Source organism: Geotrypetes seraphini, chromosome 7, assembly GCF_902459505.1.
Source record: "Geotrypetes seraphini chromosome 7, aGeoSer1.1, whole genome shotgun sequence".
NCBI lineage: Eukaryota > Metazoa > Chordata > Amphibia > Gymnophiona > Dermophiidae > Geotrypetes > Geotrypetes seraphini.
The window spans coordinates 75,602,368-75,627,787 of NC_047090.1; the positions used below are offsets into that span (position 1 = coordinate 75,602,368).

The following is a 25,420-nucleotide window of genomic DNA, read 5'->3' on the forward strand; positions in this document are numbered from 1 at the left end:
AGCCCTGAGAGTCTATATCTTCTCACAGCCAGAGATGCCCTCAGAGTGACTGGGATCCTTGAACAATCCTTTGCTAAAACTCCCGGCGGAGAGTAAACCAGGCAGAGTGCGAAGTTAGTATTCCGCATTATTAAGACATCCACCCCATCAACCGTTCCTTGATGGGCTACAGTTAATGCGAGAGTACATTTAAAATATAACACCACCACCCCCTCTTCCAAAATGGGAGGTAGAGCATGAAAACAAACAGTGGGCTCTCTTCAACCCTCATGACTGGTGAGAGTTTAACTCGCTGGTCAAGACTACCAGTCCTGCTGCACAAGAACAAGGCTTTGCCTTAAGCTGGCTTTCCCAGTCAACAAATTTAAACATTTTAGAGAGAATTCAATAATTCAATAAACAGCACTGAAACTTAGGTGCTAAAAAAATTCTGTGCTAAACGCTATAAAGGATGTACGCCTTATATAGAATAGCATTTAGTATACTATATATAAGCCAACCAGGTCGTGCATGTGCAAGACCGGAGGGCTAGGACTTCGATAGGAAGGCAGGACTTAAATGGGAAACCAAGGTGGCAAGGGAGCCCCTTCTGATGATTCAGACAGGTCTTGACCTGTTTGGGCCGCCGCGGGAGCAGACTGCTGGGCAGGATGGACCTGTGGTCTGACCCGGCAGAGGCACTGCTTATGTTCTTATGTTCATGTCTAACTTATTTCTAATCTTAATGTATATTTTCTGTAAACCGCTTAGAACCTAACGGATGTAGCGGTATATAAGAAATAAATTACATTACATTACATTACATTACATTAACATTTGGACGATGGACTTATGCCTCATAAAACCTGGTATAAATGCCAGTGCTCAAGCTAGGCATAGTTACTGTACGTAATATTCTGGAATTCCACACTAAATGATTTGGAGCACCAATACACCCATGGCCCCGTTCCCTTCTGCAATACATTCCATGAGAGTTGGGCACTGTGTCTTATAGAATAGCATGCATCCAGAAGCACACACAAATTTTAATGAGCGTCAATTAACATCAATAATTGGTCATTATCACCCAATAATTGATGGTTCAGAGCTCATTATCCAATTCATGTGCATGCACTCAGAAGTGCGCCCAAACTTGCATGCAACTTTAGGCACCTATATAGAATCCAGGAATACCTTTTTATTTAAAGATGCTTTTACTATTTAATTTTATACTCGGTTTATATATTCCCGGTTTTTCAAGCTCATTTTTTAATCTCTTAATTCTATTTTTGCCCCTTCCTTATGTGTGTAACTTTAATGTTTTTCCCATCTTAGACTGAGAATATTGTAACTTTTTCCCTTTTTTCCCTAATGTATCAAGTTTGTGATGTAACTCCTTAAAGTTTTAACATTGTATGTTATAAATTTTTGCCTTTCAAAAATTTGTTATGAAGTTTTGTTTTTAACACTATTTGTTATCATTTATGATATTTTACTGTACATCGCTTAGAAATTGTTATAAGCGATACATCAAATAAAATTGAACTTGAACTTGAACTTGAATATGAGACATAAAACCAGTGGTGATTTTGTACCCATTCATGCCAGATCCCCAAAAGCCTTTGGATGTCAGTAGCTCCTCCAGGACAAGAAAGGAGGACATAACATCACACTCCTTGTTTATCATACCGCTCCAGCTTTGGCTTCTCCCTGAATGAGAACTCTCTCAGTCTTTTTAACTTTCCCTATAAGAGGAGCCATTATGGAGCACAAGAAAAGAGGCCAGCAGAAGTAGCTGCCATTTCTCAGATTGTGTTCAGAGGCTTCAGTTTGCCTAGTTGTGCTCAAGTATCCTAGTGCTGTAAAAGAGAAGGGAAGAGAGCCAGTAATAGTGTTGGGCTTCTTTCACCAACATGGTATCCCAATGCAGGACAACTGCAGTACACTTTGATATCCCAATGCAGGACAACTGCAGTACACTTTGAATGTACTGAGATGTCATGAGGTCAAAGCTTGCCAGCTGAACCATGCACGTGAGCATTGTACCAACATCCTTTAGAAGAAGAATTGGGAACGTTTTACCTGGACCTCTACAATAACTTCAATACATAGGCAATTCCTCCTTCAGTTATGTGTGACGAGGAGTAGAACCTAACATCCTGAGAGGAAGAGGATAGGGAGGGCTTTCAGACATGCCCACACCTCTAAATAGGAGATGGTGAGAAGTCTAACATACCCTTTCCCATTGCAATACCTGTTCATTTAGGTCACCTCATATATCCTTAGAGAAAAAATGAGCTTGTGCTCATTTTATCTAGGTAAATGGAGCTTGTTATCACATATATTAAAAGTCTGAATGTCTGTTGTTTGAAAGAATGTATATTCTTATCTCCAGCACTGTAGAACTGCTATAAAATCCTTAAAGAAAATTATAAAGGCATTACAAGAAAATTATTAACACTTAAAAATATTTCAACTACCTACCTCTGAACTTCTTGGGGGGATTGGCAAGATCTCCTGCATCTGGCTGAACCACACATCTATCATCAACTAATCTAGAAAGAAAAATGTTACATGTTTGTATTATTGCATAGCAGATATTTTATGAATGGATATACGCAGCTCTCAAGAATGCTGCTCATGACATATCTGGTTGTATTGTATTGCCTTGTTTATGTTAATTTATTTTTCATATAATTCGCTTGGCTTGTACAACTGAAATGTATCATGTTCTAATCAATATTTGTATACTTGGTTCTCTTTATATATGTTATTATAAATTCAATTTTAAAAAAATCATTTGCATGCAAACGCAACCAATCAGTCACTCAGTGAGCGATTGACATATGCACAGTTACTGCTGTTAGGGCTTCTTCTTTTTTTTTTTTTTTTTTAATGGCACAGAAGTTGTATCCATCTCATTAAAAAAAAATAAAAAATCCCCCCCCCCAAATGCACCAGGCACCCCCGAACCACTGTCCCCCACCCCGAACTCCGCCAAAAAGGGGATGCCCTTCCCCCCGTAGACTTCCCCACCCTTCCCCCAAAATCTTCCCTGTAGACTTCCCCTCCCGGGTGCATTATGTGATACACAGGAGAGGCCAAAGGCCATGAAAGGAAGGGTGTCTGATATTGAGGGAGGAGCCTAAGGCTCTGATTTGGCTTGACCAGTTGGCTTGACCAATCAGGGCCTTAGGCTCCTCCCTCAGTATCCTGGATACAGCGGGAGGTGCCTAAGGCCTGATTGACTCAGTCGCCTAAGGCCCTTCCTCTTGGGAGGTGCCTTAGGCAACTGAACCAATCATGGCCTTTGGCCCCTCCCCATGCATCACATGATGCACCAGGGAGGGGAAGGCCCATCATTTAGGAATGGCGGCCTGAAGCAGGAGCCTCATAGCGGATTCTTGCTTCCAAATTTTAAAAAAGGAACGGGGGAGATTCAGGGGTGGGTAGGGGCCGATGGCAGTAGGGAGTGGGCATCCCTCCTGCCATTTTGGGGGATTCAGGGAGGCAGTGGCTAGGGGTTTCCTGGCGCTTGCCATGGCACAGGGGTGTTCTGTGTGGCAGGAGGAAGTGGGCTTCCCTACTGCCGTTTGGGGGGGCTCGGGGGTGCCTGGAACACTTGTGGACCATGGTGCGGGGTGTTCTGCATGGCAGGAGGGAGTGTGTGTGTATTTTGTGTGTGTAACACAAGCAAAATATCTGTGCCACTGAAAAAAAATGAAAAAACAAACATACAAATAACATGCAGACCTGTCAGTCGATAACACAGTTACCGACAGGTCTAGACCAATCTATTTTTCCGATCCCTAAAACCCCTTTTTGGGGGGGGAGGAGGGAATAGCCAAGCGATGTTAGTGCATCAATCGCTTGGCTACTTTGCATGGGGTTTTAGCTAATTTGCCGGACAAGAAAATGGGCACTCGAGGGTAAAAACACGCAGTGAACCATTTTGTGCATCGGGTAAGTAAAAGCAGTCGTCGTTAAAGCTGTGAAAACAGGTTTAGCGACGATCGCTGACTTTAGTGCATGCATGCTTGCATCAAGCTGCCTGCCTCTGTGTATTGGTGCCTCTGTTTAAAATTTCAGTGCTCCAAAGTAGGGTTTAGTTAACTGTATTTAATTCATGTGTACACTTTAAAGATACTTGATGTTTCTGTATTTATGTCAAACATTTCTAACAAAAATGATGAAATGCTGTCTAGCCTTGTTTATTCTATAAAGATTTTTATACAACAAACTCATTTTTATGTTATTAACTTTAAATTTTCATCATTAATATATTCATCTGTATATTTATTGAATCTATAATGTGCCTCTCCTATAACTTGATCCAAAGTAGTATACATATATTAAGAAAATGACCAAAATAGGAACAAACAAAAAACAGAAGACTACAAAGTCATGTATAAGGTGACATATGAAACTTATAAAGAAGTAGGTGGCTGACATACAATCAGTTATATCTTGTCCCTTTTCAGCCTTTTCATATAATATACATACCTTTGAATGTGCATTTGTTTTAGACAATATCTGTAACCTGTGAATCTACACATTTCTAAATGTCCCAATTACACACTGTAGTGCCTTTAACTATGATCTATACTCTTTCTTTAAAGAGTATTAACAAAGCATTTTTATTCAGTTTGTGAATGAAATGGCATGTCATATGATTAATCTCTCCTGTATATACTATGCAAACATAGGGGGAGAATTAGAGTTAGGGGATCTGTGGGAATTGAAACTTTGGGAGTATTACTTCATGATAATCTTAGAAGTCACACTTCTGCCCAATATAAATCTCCACACAAACAAGGCAAAGTTTGCAAGATCCAAAGAAGATTGTGTAGAGTTGCAGATTTTATATTTTATTCACTACTAAAAGTTATCAGGTCCTTATAACATATGCGCAACATGGCCATGTTTCACCTGGAAGGGCTGCATCAGGTACAGTAAGTTACTATAAACATACATGTATTATGTTAGTCCTAGAAAGCCAATCAAATGAAGGTAAAAACAAATATTAGAAACTTAAATTTAAAAAGACAAAAGAACTACTACTACTCATTTCTATTGAGCTACTAGACATACACAGCACTGTACATAAGAACTGCCATACTGGGACAGACCGAAAGTCCATCAAAGCCCAGCAACCTGTTTCCAACAGTGGCCAAACCAGGTCCCAAGTACCTAGCTAGATCCCAAGTGGTAAAACAGATTTTATGCTGGATTTCTCCAGGCCATCTCAATAACAACCTATGGACTTCTCTAAGGAAATTATCTAAACCTTTTTTAAAACATGCTAAGCTAACTGATTTCACCACATTCTCCAGCAACAAATTCCAGAGTTTAATTAAACATTCTGTGAAGAAATATTTTCTCTGGTCTGTTTTAAATCTACTACATAGTAGCTTCATTGCATGCCCTCTAGTCCTAGTATTTTTGGAAAGAATAACCAAGCGATTCATATCTACCCTTTCCACTCCACTCAGTATTTTATAGACCTCTTATCATATCACGCCTGAGCTGTCAGCCCTTACAATCTAGTCAAGACAGACAAACTGGGCAAACCAATCCCATTTATATTAAAACATGAACTAAATAACAGAAACATCTTTAAAATTATATCATAAATAATAAATTGAAGTTTGAGACCATTCATATGATAAAAACATATTGAAAAACAAAGGAACCAATAAAGACTGCATTAAAGGCTTACCCAGTGTACATCTTCAAACTTCACCAAACTTTTTTAATATTATTATTATCCTCCCTATACTTGCCCAAAAAAAATATAATTGGATAAAATCAGCAAAATATGAAATAGTTGATCTCAAATTTTTTGATAATCAAGGGTCTCAGAAAGGGGGATAACAAGCTTCCTTGTGATTTCACAAATTGACTACTTCAACTTCCTATATCAAGGAATAACCCAAAAAGAACTTAGAAGGTTACAAATTATCCAAAACACAGCAGTCAAATTAATCTATAACGCAAAAAGTTTGATCATCTTATTCCACTCCTAATAAAATCCCACTAGCTACCAATCACACATAGAATCATATGCAAAATCCTACTGCTTACCTTCAAGGCTAAACTAACACACACTCCTAGATTCAGAGACAGACTTCTCATCCCAAACTGTCCATCTAGAACACTCCCATCCAGTAACCAACACCTTCTAATTATTCCTTCTTTACACCATCTATTTTACAATACCACTAGAAAGAAGATTTTCTCTGTTACAACCCCTCCTACATTGTGGAATTCTTTACCCTCACATCTATGAGAAGAAACACCTATGGACAAATTTCCAATATCACCTGCTGTCCAAAACCTTGACCTAAAGACCCAAGGACGCTTATGATAAGTAATCTTCAGACTTCTGAAAGAAGGAAGAGCATATCCCCCTCCTTCTGTATTGACCTCTATTGTTCCTCTCTCCTATTTGCAGATTGTATTTCTCTCCCCATTCCCCTTGTTTCAATTTTCTTTTAAGTCTGTTGTCCAATTTCTGTCCCCCTAAAATTTTATCAGTTCATGACTTTGTGCACCACTTAGACAACTTTTTAAAAGGTATATCAAATTTTAAATAAAGCTTGGAAATAAAACTTGAAACATCCCACTGAACTGGAGTCACCTTAGATTAATTCCCATTATATACCAATACTTGTGTCCTAACAGTCAAAAAGGAGGAAAACAAATTAAAAACTTCTCCAATCTTGGGACCCTGCCGTTTTTAATGAGTGGGTGACATCTCTTACTCTGCCCCAGTAATTATTCATCTCCCATTGTAAAGGTGCTGCCAGACTTAACAGTAGCAACTCACTGGAAATCCTCTGCAGTACCCTCCGTAATGCACTGCCAGACAAAGTTGTGTTTCCTTAGCAAAATGTAGTGATGCAGAGAGGCGTCATAGCAAAGTCGAGAAAGATTCGGAGATTATTGCATAAGAATTGCTAAAGTTATTTGTACAAGGTACAGGTTAATGCTTTTTTTGCATTTAATAATATAATTTTGCTGTGGGAAATTATTGTATTTTTCTTCTTTTATTCATGGAAGTGGAAGTAAGGGAGCTATTGAAAAAGTAAAGGGGGTTTTCTTTTCCCTTCTTGAAAATCATTAAAAGAGGAGATCATTGTGTGTTTTTGCCCATGGAGGGGCAATTCACATCAAAGTTAGGTGCCGAAAATGTAGGCCTGGAAAACCTTGGCCTACATTTCCGGTGCCTATCTTTGCCAGAGTTGTGATTCTGTACCCAGCGCTGTCACATGATTGACACTCAATCGGCAGCCGCTTTTAAGATGGCTGCCAATAAAGGCGCTGGTTACAGAATCCGGGCCTTACTTTTTTACTTTTACTTGAGTAAATTTTTTGGTTTTCATTATGTTTTTTACTTCTAATTAAGTATCTAATTAAGTATCAAAATATGCATTTACCTTTACTTAAGTACTTTGACAAATACTTTAAACAACACTGTCTAAAGCATGAAGGCGGCAGCAGCATCAGTGGTGGCAGCTGTATGTCAGTGTGTGATCATAGTACTCTGCATGGGTGTTCAGGCTAACTTTAGAAAATCAAGAGTTTTTGAAAAAATTTTAGGTGCTTTGTTATGTTATAAAATTACCCACTTCTTGTTTAGCTTGCAACAGCTAACAACTCATTACTCAGATAAGAACCCCAAAGAAGATATATAAAGGAACTCACAATCAAAGAGTGACTAATAATCTCAAGTTGCAAAAGGTCAAACACAATACTCCTTCCACCAATTTCTTTCTCCCAATACCTTGTTATTATATTAATCAGGTTGAAAGAGTATGTGTGGATTTGTAATGAAGAGAAAAATAAATACTATAGAAGTAGAGAACAGATATATGCATGAGAGGGTGGGAGGATGGTCAAAATCTGAGGAAGGGATAGAAGAGGAAGTGAAATCAGTGATGAGTTATTTAACTCTGGCAAGATCATTGTTTGAGCCATGCTCTTCTTTAATTGTGAAATGGCTACCAAATTTGGTGATTCCATCTTTGACTAAAATTATAAACAGATCACTTCAGACTGGTGTGATGTCAGAGAAAATGTAAGATAACAACTGTCAAACCGATGTTAAAGAAAGTTATTCTTGACCCCTTAAAGATGGAGGCACCTTACTGGATGACCCTGGGCAGTAACACTGTGAGGCAGAGGGCGGCGGCATCTGACATCACACACCAATGTTTATTTTATTTATTTTTAGTATTTACATATCACTTATAGCCTAAGGGGGTAATAATCAAAAAAAAAACAAAAAAAACAAACATCTAAAAAGTGTCCTAAATGGCTACTTGGACGATCAAAAAGCCTGATCGTCCAAGTACCCATAGCCAAAGCTGGTTTTTATACGTATCTAAAACCAACTTAGGCCTTTCCCCTGCCTCTAAACACACAGAGAGAAAAGAGGTGTGTTTAGAGGAGGGGAAAGGGCGGGCAGTGGGCGGGAGGTGGGCCGACCTACACCTAGGCGTACAACAGGTATAACCAATACAGTTTAGTCGGCACTTAGACCTTTTTCACTAAGACAAAATAAAACCAGGTCTAAGTGCTGAAAAACGGGCCGCTGAGCTGATGGCCGTTGGGGAGTCGGCGGGGCAAGAGGGCTTGAGCTCCCTCTTGCCCCGATGTTGTCGGGGGGGGGGGGTCGCGGTTTGACATGGCAGGAGGGCTTGGGCAGGGTAGACTTAATGTATTAGAACAACGATGGATCTACCGTTTGAATACAGTGGTCCCGAATGGATTAAACAACGAGCTTGAGTGGGCCTCACTCATATAGAAGTTTGTTCCGGGGTTTCTTCACATCATCCTTGAAATTAAATTAATTGAATATAACTTAAAAAGAAAAATTCTGCTGTACGTTGACGTCGGGGGAGCGTACGTATAAAATAGCTGATTAAGAGCGGGACCGCCATTTCGTTTCTGACGCAATGGCTGGAGTTAATGGTTTGAGAGGTAAGAAAAAAATAAGGGGTAAAGTTGAAGGGTTTAAATCTTGTATAGTTATATGTTAGAGTGAGTGACATATTATGGAGATTCAGGTCTTCTTTTTCTCATTAGGGAGTGGGAACCTTGATAAAGCCCTTTGAAGTAAACGGGCGAAACATGTTGGCGATTGGTGATTCTACCCCCCCTGAATAGCGTCGGTGCACAAGCTAAGTACTTTTAGCATATATTACCTAAAAAGTTTAAATTATTTCTTAAAAATATTCAAAATATTTATAGCATTATATAATATCGGGTCCGATGACGAGTGGAAGCATAAAGCCCTGCACAATGAAATGGTTTGAGTGTGTGGTAGCCCGCTGAGGACCTGTAAAACATGATAAGATTACAGAATGAAGTATGGCAAAACTGTGAGATAACATCTTGTGGTTGCTGTTTGATGTATTGGAGTAGTCTTCATTCTAATTTGCTACATTAGTGCCTTAGCCTACATTTCCCCATATGTAAGCACTAAGTCCAATATAGCCCCATCCCACATGGGTTCTATTACCAAATGCTGGAATAGTTCTCCTTGTAGAGAATCCAGGATCTCCCTACTTCTAGGAGACCTCGCAATAGGAACACCCCAATCCACATCTAGGTGATTTTAATATGATTGATCCACATTGCCTCTTCCTTACCCTTTAGATCCTGCAATTGTATGGCTTTAATATGATCTTTGACATATAATGTCACTCCCCCTCCTTTTCTTCTTACCCTGTCTTTCATGAACAGATTATAGCCCAGTATAACTATATCCCAGTCATGGCTCTCCATTAACCATGTCTCTGTGCTCACCACTAAATCCAATTCTGCCACTACCATCACAGCCTCTAGATCCAGAACCTTGTTTCCCATACTTCGAGCATTAGTATATACTGCTTTCCAGACATTGCTCCTTTTTCTCATTTGTGTAAAAGTATTTAGTGATTCACTTACCTGAAGGCTTATACTTACCTGGGGACTTAGATCACCCTGCCCCAACAATTCTAGTTTAAAGCCCTCTTCAGTAGGTTAGCCAGTATGCTGAAGACATTTCTTCCCTTCTTTGATAGATGTATACCATCCTTTTTCAACAGCTGTTGGAAAATCAATCCATGATCCAGAAAGCCAAAACACTTTCAACAACACCATTCACACAGCCACGCAGGCACACATTCATCTGCAGGATGCGAGCTTCTCTGCCCTGGTGTTTACCCTCAACAGGGAAGATTGATGAGACCACCACCTGTGCTACTAACTGCTTCATCTTCTCTCCCAAAGCCACAAAGTCACTTTTGATATGTTCAGAGGGGTACCTAGCAGTATCATTAGTGCCAACATGGATGAGTAGCATCGGATAATAGTCATTAGGCTTGATGAGTCTTGGCAAGCTCTCCATAACATCTTGAATTTTGGCACCAGGCAGACAAGAAAATCTCCCGGGACATCATGTCTGGTCTGTTAGATGAAATATCCTCTGAGAGAGAAAAAAAGATCTTTGATAGAAAAGGAACCCCTTGGTACTCTGAGGAGCTGCTATCCTTGAAGTGTGATTGTAGAGTTCTGGGGGAAAAAATGGCACAAATATCAAAAAGAAGAAGATAGAATTTTATGGAGGAAAAAAAATTAACATTTATAAGGTGCAAATAAAATTAGCTAAATAGGAAATGAAATACCAGATCTGAAAAAATTGTTTCAAATAACTAATTTTCTGGCATTACCAGTAGAATTAATAACAAAATCAATGAATGAACAGCAACTGAACTAGCATCTTTTTTCACATCAAAACTTGAAAATATCAGAATGGATATTAATAAGGGAAGTGCTCCAAAGAGATGAATGACCTCTCACAGATAAAAATGCCAGCAGATAAGATAGATTTGGGGAGGATTTTTCTCCAATCTCAGAAATAGAATTTTAAAAATTACTATCCAAATACACTAAATCTCAATGCTTATTATATGTTTGTCCAATATTCCTACTTAAAACCCCTTCTAAAATGTGCTACAATATTTTATTACACTGGCTGAATGATTCACTAGAAAGGGTATTTTCCCAACACAGGTAGGAAAAATAATTCTGACCCCCATTCCAAAGGATCAAAATCGAGATATGCATGGTTAAAAATTTTAGACCTGTAGCTTTGATCCCATTACATATCAAACTACTAAAAAGTATGGTAGTGAATCAAACAGAGTACTTAGGACACCATAAATTACTATATTTCACACCAGACTCCCTGAGCTAGATGTGAGAAGTAGCAAGCTCCCCAACCGGAGAGACTGGCATCCATCATCACCACTTCCCAACACTGGACCAGGAAGGGAACCCCCTTGGAAAAATCAGTGTTGGAAAGCTACCACCTCATGCTCCTTTTGGCTTTGGTGGAACCATGGACCAATGGCTGACATAATACCATGCTCAGGGTCAGGGAACCTGTAGCAGTGGCCAGGCCTGAAGACGCACAACTTATCTCACCTTCTCTTTCCTGACTGGCGTCAAACAGGAACCCCCAGATACTCCGATATCTGAGACAAAACCAGCATGCTCTTGTCAAAATTTATCACCTAGCCTAGGAACTGTAGGAGCTGAACTACCTGCACCAACCTAGACCGAATGTCCTAGAAGGATGAGGCCTGAATCAGCCAGTCAACCAGGTAGGGATGAACACGGATTCCTTAGCAGCAAAGAAAGGCTGCCACAACTACCATCATCTTTGAGAACTTCCTGGGTATTGTGGCTATGCCAAAGGGCAAGGCCTTGAACTGGAAATTCTGTCCGAAGACAACAAACACAGAAACTGCTGATGAGGTCAAATAGGAATATAGTAGTATACCTCCTTGATGTCCAAGGTTATGAGGAACTCTCCCGTTGAACTGATGCAATAACGGAATGCAAGGTCTCCATGTAAACTGTGAGACTCGTAGACAGTGATTGAGACCCTTGAGGTCCAGTAAGGGCCGGAAAGTATCCTCCTTTCTTGGGTACCACAAAGTAAATTGAGTACAGGCCTGCAAAGCGAACAGAGATCACACCGTCTCTCTTGAATGGCACTGAAAAGGTTCTGATACCAATACCGCCTCACACACATACTCTTGTTGTCTCTGGTACCGATGCATCGGGGGGGCATCTCATTAGAAAGAAAAGAACACACATGCAGTTGTACGGCCAAAGAAATGTCCTGTTTATTCAGAGCACTGACACATATTTATAGCATTTCACATGGGTCAGTTTTTTCAGCATATGGTAATAGGATACATAAAAGCAACTAGAAAGAGGTAGCAAACATAAGGGGAGGAATAGTGGGAAGTTTCCATTATAGCATATAATACTGTCTTGTCTAAGGTCTAGCAATGTTTCTTTTTTAACAAATGTTTCTTATCAAAACAAGTCAACTACAGAACAAAATGGGGACACAGAGCTCAGAACACAAAAAGAAAAGACCTTGTAGTTTCTTGGCAAAATGATAACTGTTTCAGCAGTTCCTTTTACACAAGCAGGAATAGAAAAACTTACAAAGAATATATGTGCCCCTTCAGGAACCTCTGATGCCCCATCTTCCAAGAGACTCCAAGAAGAGAGGAGAAACCGGGCAGGAGAGCTCTAGCTTGTACCCTTCTTTGGAAATCTCCAAGACCCACTGACCAGACATTATTTAGGCCCACTCCTATGCAAAACACTGAGGCTAACCTCCTACCAGAAGAAAGAAAAACAGGCCCATCTTGTCTTATTACAAATTTTGGGAAGTAGCAGCAAGCTTTCCTGATTTATGGAACATTTGTCTGCCCAAAATGAAAACTGCTTGTTGGCCGCCTGTGCTCGCTGTCCAAATTGTAGCCAGCCAGGCCAATATCACATGCTGTTCCAAAACCTTGACTGGATGGAATTAGAGGCCTCCCAGGAAAAACCTGTTTGCCTATCCTCCAGCAAGCGCTGGGGCTTGGTCTCACCCAGCTCCTTTACCAAATTCATGAGATAATCACCAAAGAAGCAATACCCCAAAAGGAGAACCGAATGAAACAGGACATAGGTGCCCCAACCACAGCCCAGTTCTGCAACTAGAGCTGTCAGCAGGTCACCACTGCAAGGAACATTCCTTGAGAAAAGGCCCATAACACATCATATATCCTATCTGCCATATAGGCCAGACCATCTGGGCAGAAAGGCATGCGTCCTGCACCTGAACATGCTGGAGCCACTCCAAGCATGCCCATGCCACAAACAAACAACAAACTGAAGCCTATAGTCCCAGTGAAGCCACATAAAAGGTCTGCTTCAGGTCATGCTCTATCTTCCTATCCTGTAGATCCTTAAGGGCAATACCCTCTTTCCACTAGTAGGGTAGTCTTTTTCATAACCAAAAAAAACAGGGCATCCACCCTGGGGACCTGGAATTTCTCCTTTTCCTCTGGCAAAAGGGGATACAATTGAGCCATAGTTCAGCCCACCTTCAGTTACATATCAGGAGATTGCCACTCTGCAGCAATCAGGTCCTGAATAACTGGATGCATGGGGAACGCTTTTGGAGGATCTCAAAGATCTCACATCATAGAAGCCTTCTGAGACCCCTTAGTCGAAGCACAAGTATCCTCCATAGGCAGTGCAACCATTGCATCAGAAATAAGGGTACTCAATTTATCTCAGCAAGAGAGACAAAAATTTTTAGAGTCGTCCTACTCCCCAGGGGGAAGATCCCCATCCAGCAAAGGTTTTCAAGCCAAGGCTCCCTCCAAACAAACCAAGGCGACCTCAGATGGAGTCTCCCAGACAGTCCACACAAAAACGCTTAGGAGCTGAAGGAATAGCAGGTCCTCCCCCCCCCCCCCCAGAGAAGGGGTTATGAACCCTCAGGGCATGAAACCCCAGGGACAGACCTGTAGACTCTGCCTGAGGTAAGCCTAGTGCAAAAACAGGATAAACTCCTAAGAGAAGACAGAACTCTGCATGGAAGCCATGCCCAATGACCCAGAGGAGAAAGGTCCAGAAGATGCAAGAGACATGGGAAGATGAGAAGGCATGAATCCCTCAGTACCACATGGAACCAAAATGGCCACCATTCCTGCGTCCTGCTGAGAACTCCCAACCAGCAACTCCTCAGAAACTGAAGACCACAATGCAGCCTGATGCTGCACACAGTCCGCACCTGTACTCTTCCCAGGCTTTTTCCCCATGACACCCCCATAGCACATGACGCCCCCTTTTTAAATGAGGTCCCCTCCTTTGTAATAATAAAATAAGGCAGTGCCCGTTACTGTTCATTTGTTCATCTTTTCCACCTCTAATAACATGAAGAGGGATTTTCTAGTTCTGCAATTAAATAATGAAAATCTAAATGCTAGCCTGCTGATATGGCATCATGTTTGGCACTTTATAAGATCGATAAGTCATTCATTCCCCAGAGCAGAATGAAGCATTGCGACCTTCTCTCCTGACACAGCGTTTGCAAAACAAGGCCTTTGGCCAAAGCCCTTGTCAAGACTGAGAAGAGAGGAGTTCTTTTTTGATTGCTCTGATAATTCTGTACACTGAGATTACAAACATCGATTGATATTTCCCATCACTCTATGAGGGTGAAGCAGCTGTGGGAAGATACGCTAAGTCACAACTTTTTGACATTGAAGCTTCTATATAAAGATCTATTCCTTTCTTTCTAAGGGGTCCTTGACTCTTTGTGCTTAATTTGTGACTTGTGTTCTGTTTTTAACCTGAGAAGTGTTTTTCTCTGAAGTTGGGAGTTTTTTCCGCTATCGGGCCGATGAGAAAAATATAAAACTCATTAAGGGAAACTTTGGGCTCCTTTTATCAAGGTGCGCTATGGGGGTTAGCGCTAACCCCCGCGGCACACCAAAAAACTAACGCCTCGTCAATAGAGGTGTTAGTGATTAGCGTGGCAGGCATTTGAACGCGCGATATTCCGCGCGTTAACCGCCTACCGCAGCTTGATAAAAGGAGCCCTTTGTCCCCCACTGGAGAACTTATGTTCCTTATGGACATTTGAGGCTCATTTTGTTAAGATTGTTATGATTATTTGCAGCCACATTTCACAAAGCTTTAAGGCCATAATTTATAGTTAAGCTTGATATTTAAATTGATGTGCAGTTCTCTATACTTTTTTGATATCTCAAATAATCTAACAGATCATTAAATCTTCTATGTTTTTATGTTCTCATTTTAATGTAAGACTATAATGTTCTGTTTTTTTTATATTCTGATTATGGCCACCATCTCAATTAGAAATCACATTAAACTCCTACTGGGGTATATTAGAGATTCATAAATATTTATGTTATGTAATGATCAAAAGATGACAATCAATGAAGGCGGAGGAAAGGTTGATAGTGATTGGAAGTTGATAGGCAGTAGCATGTTTAGAAAGCACTGATCCCAGTTAAGCTGTTTCTTGGCAGCTTCAAAGTATTTAATCATTTAAACTTCAAGTCTTACATTACTGGTTTCAAAGTTTCCTTTTTATTATCATGATCATAAGGCCATTGCTCCCTCACAGGGTTGTCACCTTGTTCTAGGGAACAATTTCTCCAAATGGGCTGCTTTTGGAGGGCAGTTATGCTACCTAAAGGGGGTCATGCCTTAGAACAGCCATTTGGCAAAACATAATATCATGTTGGAGTTCCTATTGAGCTAATTGAAGAAACGAATAAAAGATAAACAAAAGGAAAATACATAAAATGAGATGAGTACTATACTAATGCTTTTTTGAATGATATGAACATTTGCAAATAAGATCTCTTGGACGTATGAAGAGTTTGGCTTACTTGAACTCAGTTTGGATGAGTTTTAGTCCTCTGAGGGGAGCCACTGAGGTCCATGAGTTTAATATTTAAAGATATTTGAGCATGGGGAATTTTGTTTGAATGACTGTGTTAGGATATATCTTTGGCCGTGCAGATAGGACTAACTGCGCAGATTGGCTGGACCAGTTGGTGTTTTGTTATTAGCATCTATTTTGGTAAAGAAATATGGAGATTTGGAAGTTACATGCCAGAAACACTAATAAAGACAAATATGGAGCAGTGAATTCTATTTTCCTTTCAGATCATCCTTCCCAACATAGCACATCATTCTTACTCTCTGCTTTCCTTTTTTCCCATTCTCTTAATAGTTTGGCAGCATCTTGTTTTTAGTGATATTGTACTGATCTTACTCTCCTAAGTGAAGGTACTAATCGTGTCACAGGATTCACATTATATTCTCTCATGAATTTTGTAAATTTCAAAATATCACTGCATTAATTTTTCTCATACATCACCTCTTTAAATTAATTCATCATAGTTTTCTGCTTTTCTCTCTGTATAAAATCTCTCTCATTTGCTAATTCATTGGAAACTAACAAACTAAGGGGTGATCTGTGTGCTACTAACTCCCATCTGATGTTAATAGTGTTTATGGAAACAAAACATAAGCAGATGGCTTCTATCTTGCATGACCCAATAAATATGATTCCTGACTGATTATGGTTGGTCTTCTGTTTTTCATTATGTGCTCCTGGCCCAGTAATTTGGATAGGAATTACACAGCTTTTTCTGCCCATATGTCTTGCTTTCATTTTAATGGGGGTTTTTTTTGTTCTTATCTTAGAGTGTTAAGGGCTACCTATTTCTAAAGAAATAGTCTAACATTAGTTCTGAGCAGTGCTATCTAAAGCACAGGAAATATGGAAAAGGTCAAACTCATTTTTAATTGTATTCCCCTTTTATTATAATGCCTAAGCGGTAGTGCTGCCCAATTCGCGATTCGAATCGATTCTCTCATTCACTTTGGGTGAATCGATTGCAAAAACCGGAAGTTACATCGAAGCAAGGACTCCGTCAGAAGGAAATCCCGAATGGGTCTCTGTGTACAGATCGGGGCAGCAAGGCTCTCTCCTTCCCAGCAGCAAGGCGCTTTCCTCTCCTCCCTGGCCAGGCAAAAGCAGCGGTAGCGAATGCGACTCACTCCGCTACTCCGGGCATTGTCTCTCCATTCGGCCGCCCAAGTGGAAACAGGAAGTTTTCACTGAGGGCGGGCCGCAGTGGCGAGAAGATGCGAGGAGTGCTGGCAGGAGTGGATCGCTACCGCCAGGGCAGACCTCTTAACAGATGCGTCCCTCCTGCAGGACTCTCTTTGGGAAAGGTGCGCGGGTTTGGTGGTGGTGCGGGCTTAGGAATGCCATAAAAAAAATAAAAAGGCAGATGGAGGGAGAAGGGAGATGGGGAGTTGGTGGACTGGAGGAGAGATGGGGAGATGATAGATGGGAGAAATTAACTTGGTGGAGGGGGGAAATGGACTTGTGGGAGATCATGGAGAGGGGAGATGAGGGGAAGGATAGAAGAAATAAAGAGAGGGGGCGAGATGGTGGACAATGGGATTTAGGGAGGGAAGAAACAGAAAGGAAGAGAAGTTGGATACAAGGGATGGTGTGGAGGGGAGGGATAGATATACTGGATAGGAGGGTAGTTGGGAAGAGAAAAGGAGACATGATGGACATGATGGTGGAGAAGGAGAGAGAGATGAAGGATGAAAGGGTAATTCAGAAAAGGTGGAAGGAGACGAAAAAAAGGAAAGATACCAGACTTCCAGGGGAGGGAAGGGAAACGGAAGGGGAGGACAGAGACAGAAGATGGATGATTAGCACGGAGAAAGAAGAAAAAAGGAGACCCTGGCAAGCAAGTTATCAGAAGACAACTGGAGCCGGGGACCGATAAGATCTGAATAATGATCAGACAACAAAAGGTAGAAAAAATAATTTTATTTTCTATTTTGTGGTGTTAGACCACGAACGTGAGCTAGGATTTAAAAGAGAGAGGAAAAGTCTTTTTTGTTTGTTTATTTTGTTTACACCACAGCGCAAGTGTGGGTAGGAGAGGGCAAAGTGGGTGAAGAGGCTATAAAAGGGGTGAAGAGACCATAAAATAAACCCACCAGGATATTTGAAACAAAACATCCACTTGGGCAGGAAAATCGAATCGAATCGGAAAATCGATTCAATAGGCTGAATCGAATCAAATTTTTTTTCCTGAATCGGGCAGCACTACTAAGCGGCAATTTTGGGTGGGGCATGAATAAAAGAGCCTAGAGACAGGGAAATTGGTAGACAATGTGGTACCCTGGACAAATATTCCCTTCAGCTATCCTCTTCTCTTCCTTTATTTAACTGCACTCCTAATTTGTGTAAAGTAAGTCTGCAGATTTTTTTAAAATAAGCTATAGTGAGCCCAATTTTTTATTTTTTATTTTTAAAAAGGGAAGGGCTAGATTTAAGACATAATGGGCCCAGATTATCAAAATTTTAATGCCGTTGCTAAACTGTTTGTCGACAATTTAGTCTATATACATTTTAGCAGCCAGTGGAGGTGTTGCCACCATTCCAGGGGGGGTATTTGCCAGAGACATGGGTTTCTTGGCAGCGGGAGAGAATCGGCATCTCTCCCGCTGCTGGATGATGTGGGGGGAGGGGTTGTTGGTTAACAGTGGGAGAGATTGAACATCTCTCCGCTGTTGTGTTTTTGGGGGGCATTTTTTCTGCGCATGTGCCCATTGCTATCACCAGCGATGAGAACATGCAAATTTAGCAAATCTTCGCTGCTGTCTGCTGAACTCATTTCCATGCACGATTTTTTGAAAATGTCTCACTTTTTAAATTCGCCATCAAAACATCTGCATTAGCAGACCGTCGCTTTTTAACACGGGTTTTTGAGAATCCTGGCCTATGAGAATTTTAGACCTATCTTCATTAGCAAAAATAATTGAATAGGAAGTTATATTCCAACTTAGTACATATTTGGATACTAAAGACCTATTGGATTCTGGTATGGCAGGATTTACAATGGGTTGTAGTAGAGAATCCTTACTTTTAGTGATGACGGATGAGAATTTTTTTTACAAGAGGGATAAGGATTTAAGTGCAGCTTTTGATATATGAGAAAGTGATATTTTATTGGGATGATTTGCTGATATGGGGATTATAGGATTGGTGTAGAAACCAATTAAATCTTTTATACAAGATATGAAATAAGGGTAAATCAAAAAACAAAGGCAAAATATATTTTTAACAGCTTTAACAGAAGTAACTGTGAGCAATTGAACATATCACTTTTCCACATAGTCCCCATAGTTGTATTGTTCAACTACCTTCTGCATTCTTGCAGAAAAGTTTTTCAGCTGCTCCTGAAGCCAGGTGAGCACTGCTTCCTTTACTTCATCTTGCTCTGTCTTTTGCTCTCCAGGTCGCAGTGATGCAACCATATCTTGTTGCCGATGACAATTCTCTCCAGAATACTCGGACTTTCTTCATACCGTCTCAGGAGCTGGGTTGCAACCTCCACACACTATTGCTTGTACAGATTAGTAAGCTGTTTGGGAACCTATCATGTGCAGACTTTCCTGTATCCCAAATTGTCATGCATTATGGTAAATGCAGATCCATAGCTGATATCCAAATTTGCAGCCAATTGAGACACCGTTATCTGTCGGTCTTCTCTAATCAAAGCATCCGCCCTGTCAATGTGTGCACGATGTTGATTGGTGACCAGAATAACATTCTATGGTTAAACCTATTCTTTCCGCTTTAAACCTTTTTACCCACTAAAACCTTTTGTTGATTCATGGTGCTATGTCCATACTGAGTCAATATCCAAAGGTGAATTTCCACAGATTTAACTCCCTTTGCCCAAAGAAAGCACACTACTGCACGTTGTTCTTCAACATCGCAATCTTGCAATGGAGTGTCCATGTTTTTGACCTCGTGGCTGCCACATGACTAAAGGCTAAGTGCTGCACTGTGCGTGAACAAACTATTCAACAGGCAATGTACGAGTGCATATGTTGCATTTTGCTAGCTCTGTTCCAGTTATCATGTAATTTAACAAATGACTTTAATTTTTGATTTGCCCTCGTACAAGGTATGGTATGGTAGTAAATGGTCTACACTTCTCCCTCGTTATTCGCGGGGGATAAGGGCAGAGCCGGACTGCAAATGGCAAAAAACCACGATTATCCTGCTCTGACCCACCCCCACCTCCCTGCCGCCTTCCTGGCCTTACCTCGTGGTCTAGAGGGCTTTCGGAGCAGGAGCGATCTTCCTACACTCCTGCCCCGTGTAGATCGCCATGAGGAAATGACTGCTGTGAGTTCCCGTAGTCTCTCGAGACTACAACGGGAACTCCCTACGGCCATTTCCTCATGGTGATCTGCACGGGGCAGGAGCGTAGGAAGATCGCTCCTGCCCCGAAAGCCCTCTAGACCACCAGGTAAGGCCAGGAAGGCGGCAGGGAGGTAAAAAAATATGGTGTTTTTAATTTTCCCCCTCCCCAGAAAAAAATTGCGATTATGTGAAATCGCGAGTGCAGAAACTGTGAATGGGGAGGGGGAAGTGTAATATGAAATTACTAAACTGGGGTGTCCCCCAAAAATCACCTCTTTCACTATAGCTTTGAAGAAATTGGTAAGAGTGTGGTTCTTCATTTTATTTAGTTTTTAATACCTTTGGGTAATTATGGTGAGATCAGTCTAAGCTTGCTTTGAGCATGTTAATGGTGAGCTGGTTATATTTTGGAGAGGTAAACTGTCAGGATTTAAGTTTACAGGTGAGGTTTGGAAGTTCACAGCTACCACATATTTCTTCCTTAAAAGAATTAGAAGTTGTTTTAGAACAGTGGTTCTCAACCCTGTCCTAGGGACCTCCCAGCCAGTCGGGTTTTCAAGATATCCCTAATGAATATGCATGAGAGAGATTTACATACCTGTCACTTCCATTATATGCAACTCTCTCTCATCCATATTTATTAGGGATATCTTGAAAACCCGACTGGCTGGGGGGTCCCCAGGACAGGGTTGAGAACCACTGTTTTAGAGGATGGTAGGATTTGTAAATAGCAGATCTCTGGGGTAGTATATCAGGTTTATGCTAAGATTGTTCTGTTGAAAAGTATGTGCCCTGTTTTAGAAACATCTTTGTTTAGTACTGTTTTGCAGGCTACAATTGTAGATTCTAAAGATTATTGTAATAGTAAGTTTGCATGATAAATCAAGAGATTACAGATGGCTCAGAATGTGTTAGGTATTTGACTGGGCATAAGAGAAGAGAATGTGTGGCTCCTCTATTAAGAGAACGTCACTAGTTGCCAATCAGGGAGTGTTGTATTTTTAAACTGATCCATTCCTGACTTTTAAAATGATGGGAAAAAAAAAACCACAAACCAAAAGTCTTATATGAATGTGTACAACAGTACATTCTTAATCATTTGTTAAGATCATCACAGAACAGTCATTTGAAATTTCCTGACAAAGATGTAATGAAGGAGACTTAGATGAGGAAGACTTTCAGAGTACGTGCGCCAACCTTGTGAAATAAACTCCCTGAGGAGTTAAAAGGGGATATATCCTTATTGCTATTTAGAAAGGGTCTGAAATGCTTTTGAAAACAACAAAATACAATGGCTCATACAAGAGACATCAATAAAACAGGCAAAAACAGTCATCAATGCAGCTCCTATGCAAAATCCAATTTTGAATAAAGAAATCAAACGCCCCCCCCCCCTCCCTCCCTCTGCCATGTGCATCCCAGGACTCCATCAAGCACTAAAAGGAACTCCAGCAATCCAGATAAGCTACAGACTTCCAACTTGATGCCCCTCGTCTATTCTGCCTCTCCCAGCTTGCCATCTGAGACATATTAGCTCGCCACTGTTGGACTGTAGGTCGCGTATCTCCAACCCAATGTCAAAGGATAAGTAGGACATTTCATTGTGTTTTATTATTTCTCCTCCTTAGAGCTGAAGCTTCTTCTTAAAGCCGCCATGGCCAGCATTTCATGGCACAGTTAGCCGCTACATCATGGTTTTTTATTAAAGCAGCTTGTCCAAGTTTCTAAAGCACATAGACTCTTCCCCTGACAGGACAAGCTGCTTTAATAAAAAGCCCAGACCTAGCAGCTGTGCCATGAAATGCTGGCCACATTGGCTTTAAGAAGAAGCGGTGGCTCTAAGGAAAAGAAATGATATAGAAGCAGTGGCTCGAAGATGAAAAAATTTATACTGATATAAGTTAGTTAATGAATTTAGAACAAATTCTACCGCTAGTGATGTCACTCTGTGTGGCATGATTGATTGAAGAAAGTAAAAAAGATAATAACAAAAAAAGAAATATATGAATGATTATACGGAGAGATAAAGCACAGTTACTTACCATAACAGGTGTTATCCAGGGACAGCAGGCAGATATTCTTTACGCATGGGTGACGTCACCGACGGAGCCCTCGGTACGGACCTTTTTAACTAGAAAGTTCTAGTTGGCCGCACCGCGCGTGCGCGAGTGCCTTCCCGCCCAACGGAGGAGTGCGTGGTCCCCAGTTAAGAGAAGCCAGCTAAGAAGCCAACCCGGGGAGGAGGGTGGGACGTAAGAATATCTGCCTGCTGTCCCTGGATAACACCTGTTACGGTAAGTAACTGTGCTTTATCCCAGGACAAGCAGGCAGCATATTCTTTACGCATGGGTGACCTCCAAGCTAACAAAGAGGGAGGGGGGATGGTTGGCCATTAGGAAAATAAATTCTGAAGTACAGATTGGCCGAAGTCTGGAGAAAGTATCCAGACAGTAGTGAGTAGTGAATGTGTGAACTGAGGACCAGGTGGCGGCTTTGCAGATTTCCTCAATGGGTGTGGAACGGAGGAAAGCAACAGAAGCGGCCATAGCTCTCACCCTGTGGGCAGTGACAGCACCGTCCAGTGACAGACCGGCCCGAGCATAACAGAACGCGATGCAAGCTGCAAGCCAGTTGGATAGCGTCCGTTTAGAGACCGGGTGACCCAGACGATTAGGATCGAAGGTCAGGAAGAGCTGAGGGGACAAGCGGTGAGCCCTTGTACGGTCAAGATAGTAGGCCAGGGCACGCTTGCAATCAAGACTGTGTAATGCCTGTTCCCCAGGATGTGAATGAGGTTTCGGGAAAAAGACAGGCAACACAATGGACTGGTTGAGGTGGAAAGCCGAGACTACCTTGGGAAGGAATTTTGGATGGGTACGCAGAACCACCTTGTCATGGTGAAAAACAGTGAACGGTGGATCGGCGACCAGTGCATGCATCTCACTAACCCTCCTGGCAGAGGTGATGGCAATGAGGAAAAGCACCTTCCATGTTAGAAGTTTGAGCGAAGTTGTGGCAAGAGGCTCAAAAGGAGGTTTCATGAGGGCTGATAAAACCACATTCAGGTCCCAGACGACCGGAGGAGGCTTTAGAGGTGGTTTGACATTGAAGAGGCCCCTCATGAATCGGGAAACCAGAGGATGAGCCGTGAGAGGTTTTCCGAGGATAGGCTCGTGAAACGCAGTGATGGCACTGAGGTGGACTCTGATTGAGGTAGACTTGAGGCCCGCATTGGACAGGGAGAGCAAATAGTCCAGTACAGTTTCCACCGCTAAAGAGGTGGGATTGTGATGATGATGGAGGCACCAAGAGGAGAACCTGGTCCACTTCTGATGGTAACATTGTAGGGTGGCCGGTTTCCTGGAGGCGTCCAAAATGAGACGGACAGGCTGAGATAGATTTCCTGGAGAGGTCAGCCCGAGAGAAACCAAGCTGTCAGGTGGAGCGAAAACAGATTGGGATGCAGCAGAGACTGACGCTGTTGTGTAAGTAGAGTAGGAAACACAGGAAGAGGAATGGGCTCCCTGACGCTGAGCTGAAGCAGGAGAGGAAACCAGTGTTGGCGAGGCCACCGAGGAGCGATGAGAATCATGGTGGCCCTGTCCCTGCGGAGTTTGGATAAAGTCCGCAGCATCAGAGGTAGTGGAGGAAAGGCATAGAGGAACCGATCCGTCCAGTCGAGCAGGAATGCATCCGGGGCCAGACGGTGAGGAGAGAAGAGTCTGGAGCAGAACTGGGGCAGCTGATGGTTGTGAGGAGCTGCAAAGAGGTCCACCTGCGGAGTGCCCCAGCGAGCAAAGATGGAGTGGAGCGTGGGAGGATCCAAAGTCCACTCGTGAGGTTGAAGGATGCGGCTGAGATTGTCGGCCAGGGAGTTCTGTTCGCCCTGGATATAGACAGCCCTGAGGAAGAGACTGCGGGCCGTGGCCCAGGTCCAAATGCGGAGAGCCTCCTGACAAAGGAGGCGAGACCCGGTGCCGCCTTGCTTGTTTATGTAGTACATGGCGACTTGATTGTCTGTGCACAGGAGAAGAACCTGAGGGCCGAGAAGGTGTTGGAAGGCCCTGAGAGCGTAGAACATGGCTCTCAGTTCTAGGAAATTGATGTGATGTAGACGCTCCTGCGGGGTCCAAAGACCCTGGGTGCGTAGATCTCCCAGGTGAGCTCCCCATGCATAAGGGGAGGCATCCGTGGTGATGATCATGGAATGAGGGGGCAGATGAAAAAGAAGGCCCCTGGAAAGATTTGAGGAGTTCAACCACCATTGTAGAGATCGCTGAAGAGACGATGTCACAGAGATGGGATGAGAAAGAAGGTTCGAGGTCTGTGACCACTGGTCGGCCAGAGTCCATTGAGGTGTCCTGAGGTGGAGTCGCGCTAGGGGAAGCACATGCACCGTCGAGGCCATGTGGCCCAGGAGGACCATCATCTGTCTGGCAGGAATGGAGGGATGGAGGAGCACCTGACGACAAAGGTGGAGCAGAGTCCGTTGACGATCGGAGGGGAGAAACGCCCTCATTAGTGTGGTGTCGAGAACTGCTCCAATGAACTGAAGGCGCTGTGTGGGAAGCAGATGCGACTTGGGGTAGTTGATCTCGAATCCCAGGAGATGGAGGACAGAGATGGTATGATGAGTGGCTTGTAGCACAAGTGGAGACGTAGGTGCTTTCACTAACCAATCGTCCAAGTAGGGAAACACCTGTAGGTTGTGAGACCTGAGGAAGGCCGCCACCACAATGAGGCATTTGGTGAACACCCTGGGTGATGAAGCGAGGCCAAAAGGCAGCACTTTGTACTGATAATGGCGGTGGTGCACCTGGAATCGCAGGTAGCGACGTGAGGTCAGATTGATTGGGATGTGAGTGTAGGCCTCTTTGAAGTCCAGGGAACATAGCCAGTCGTGCTGAGAGAGAAGAGGGTAGAGCGTGGCAAGGGAGAGCATTCTGAATTTCTCCCGGACTAGACACTTGTTGAGATCCCTGAGATCGAGAATGGGACGGAGGTCTCCTGTCTTCTTGGGAACCAGGAAGTAGCGGGAGTAGAATCCCCGACCTCTTTGTTCCGGAGGCACTTCTTCGATGGCATTGAGAAGAAGGAGGGATTGGACCTCCCTCAGGAGGAGGGGGGTTTGGGTTGAATGAGAAGCAGACTCTACGGGAGGATTGTCTGGTGGAAGCGTCTGCAAGTTGAGAGAGTAGCCGTGGCGGATGATGTTGAGGACCCACTGGTCCGATGTGATGACCTCCCAACGGCTGAGGAAGATGTGGAGCCTGCCTCCGATTGGCTGAGGAAGAGGCAATGAAG

At 42.4% G+C, this 25,420-nt stretch overlaps 1 protein-coding gene across 4 annotated transcripts in view; it reads right to left on the minus strand.

The window, feature by feature from the left end:
- Window positions 1-25,420, minus strand: part of ITPR2 (inositol 1,4,5-trisphosphate receptor type 2) — a 665,265-nt gene that overhangs the window by 578,047 nt on the left and 61,798 nt on the right. For all 4 annotated transcript variants that reach the window (XM_033951965.1, XM_033951964.1, XM_033951967.1 and 1 more), the window contains exon 2: window positions 2,464-2,534. In XM_033951965.1, the coding sequence (XP_033807856.1) occupies window positions 2,464-2,534 (71 nt within the window). The remainder of the gene's footprint in view (window positions 1-2,463; window positions 2,535-25,420) is intronic.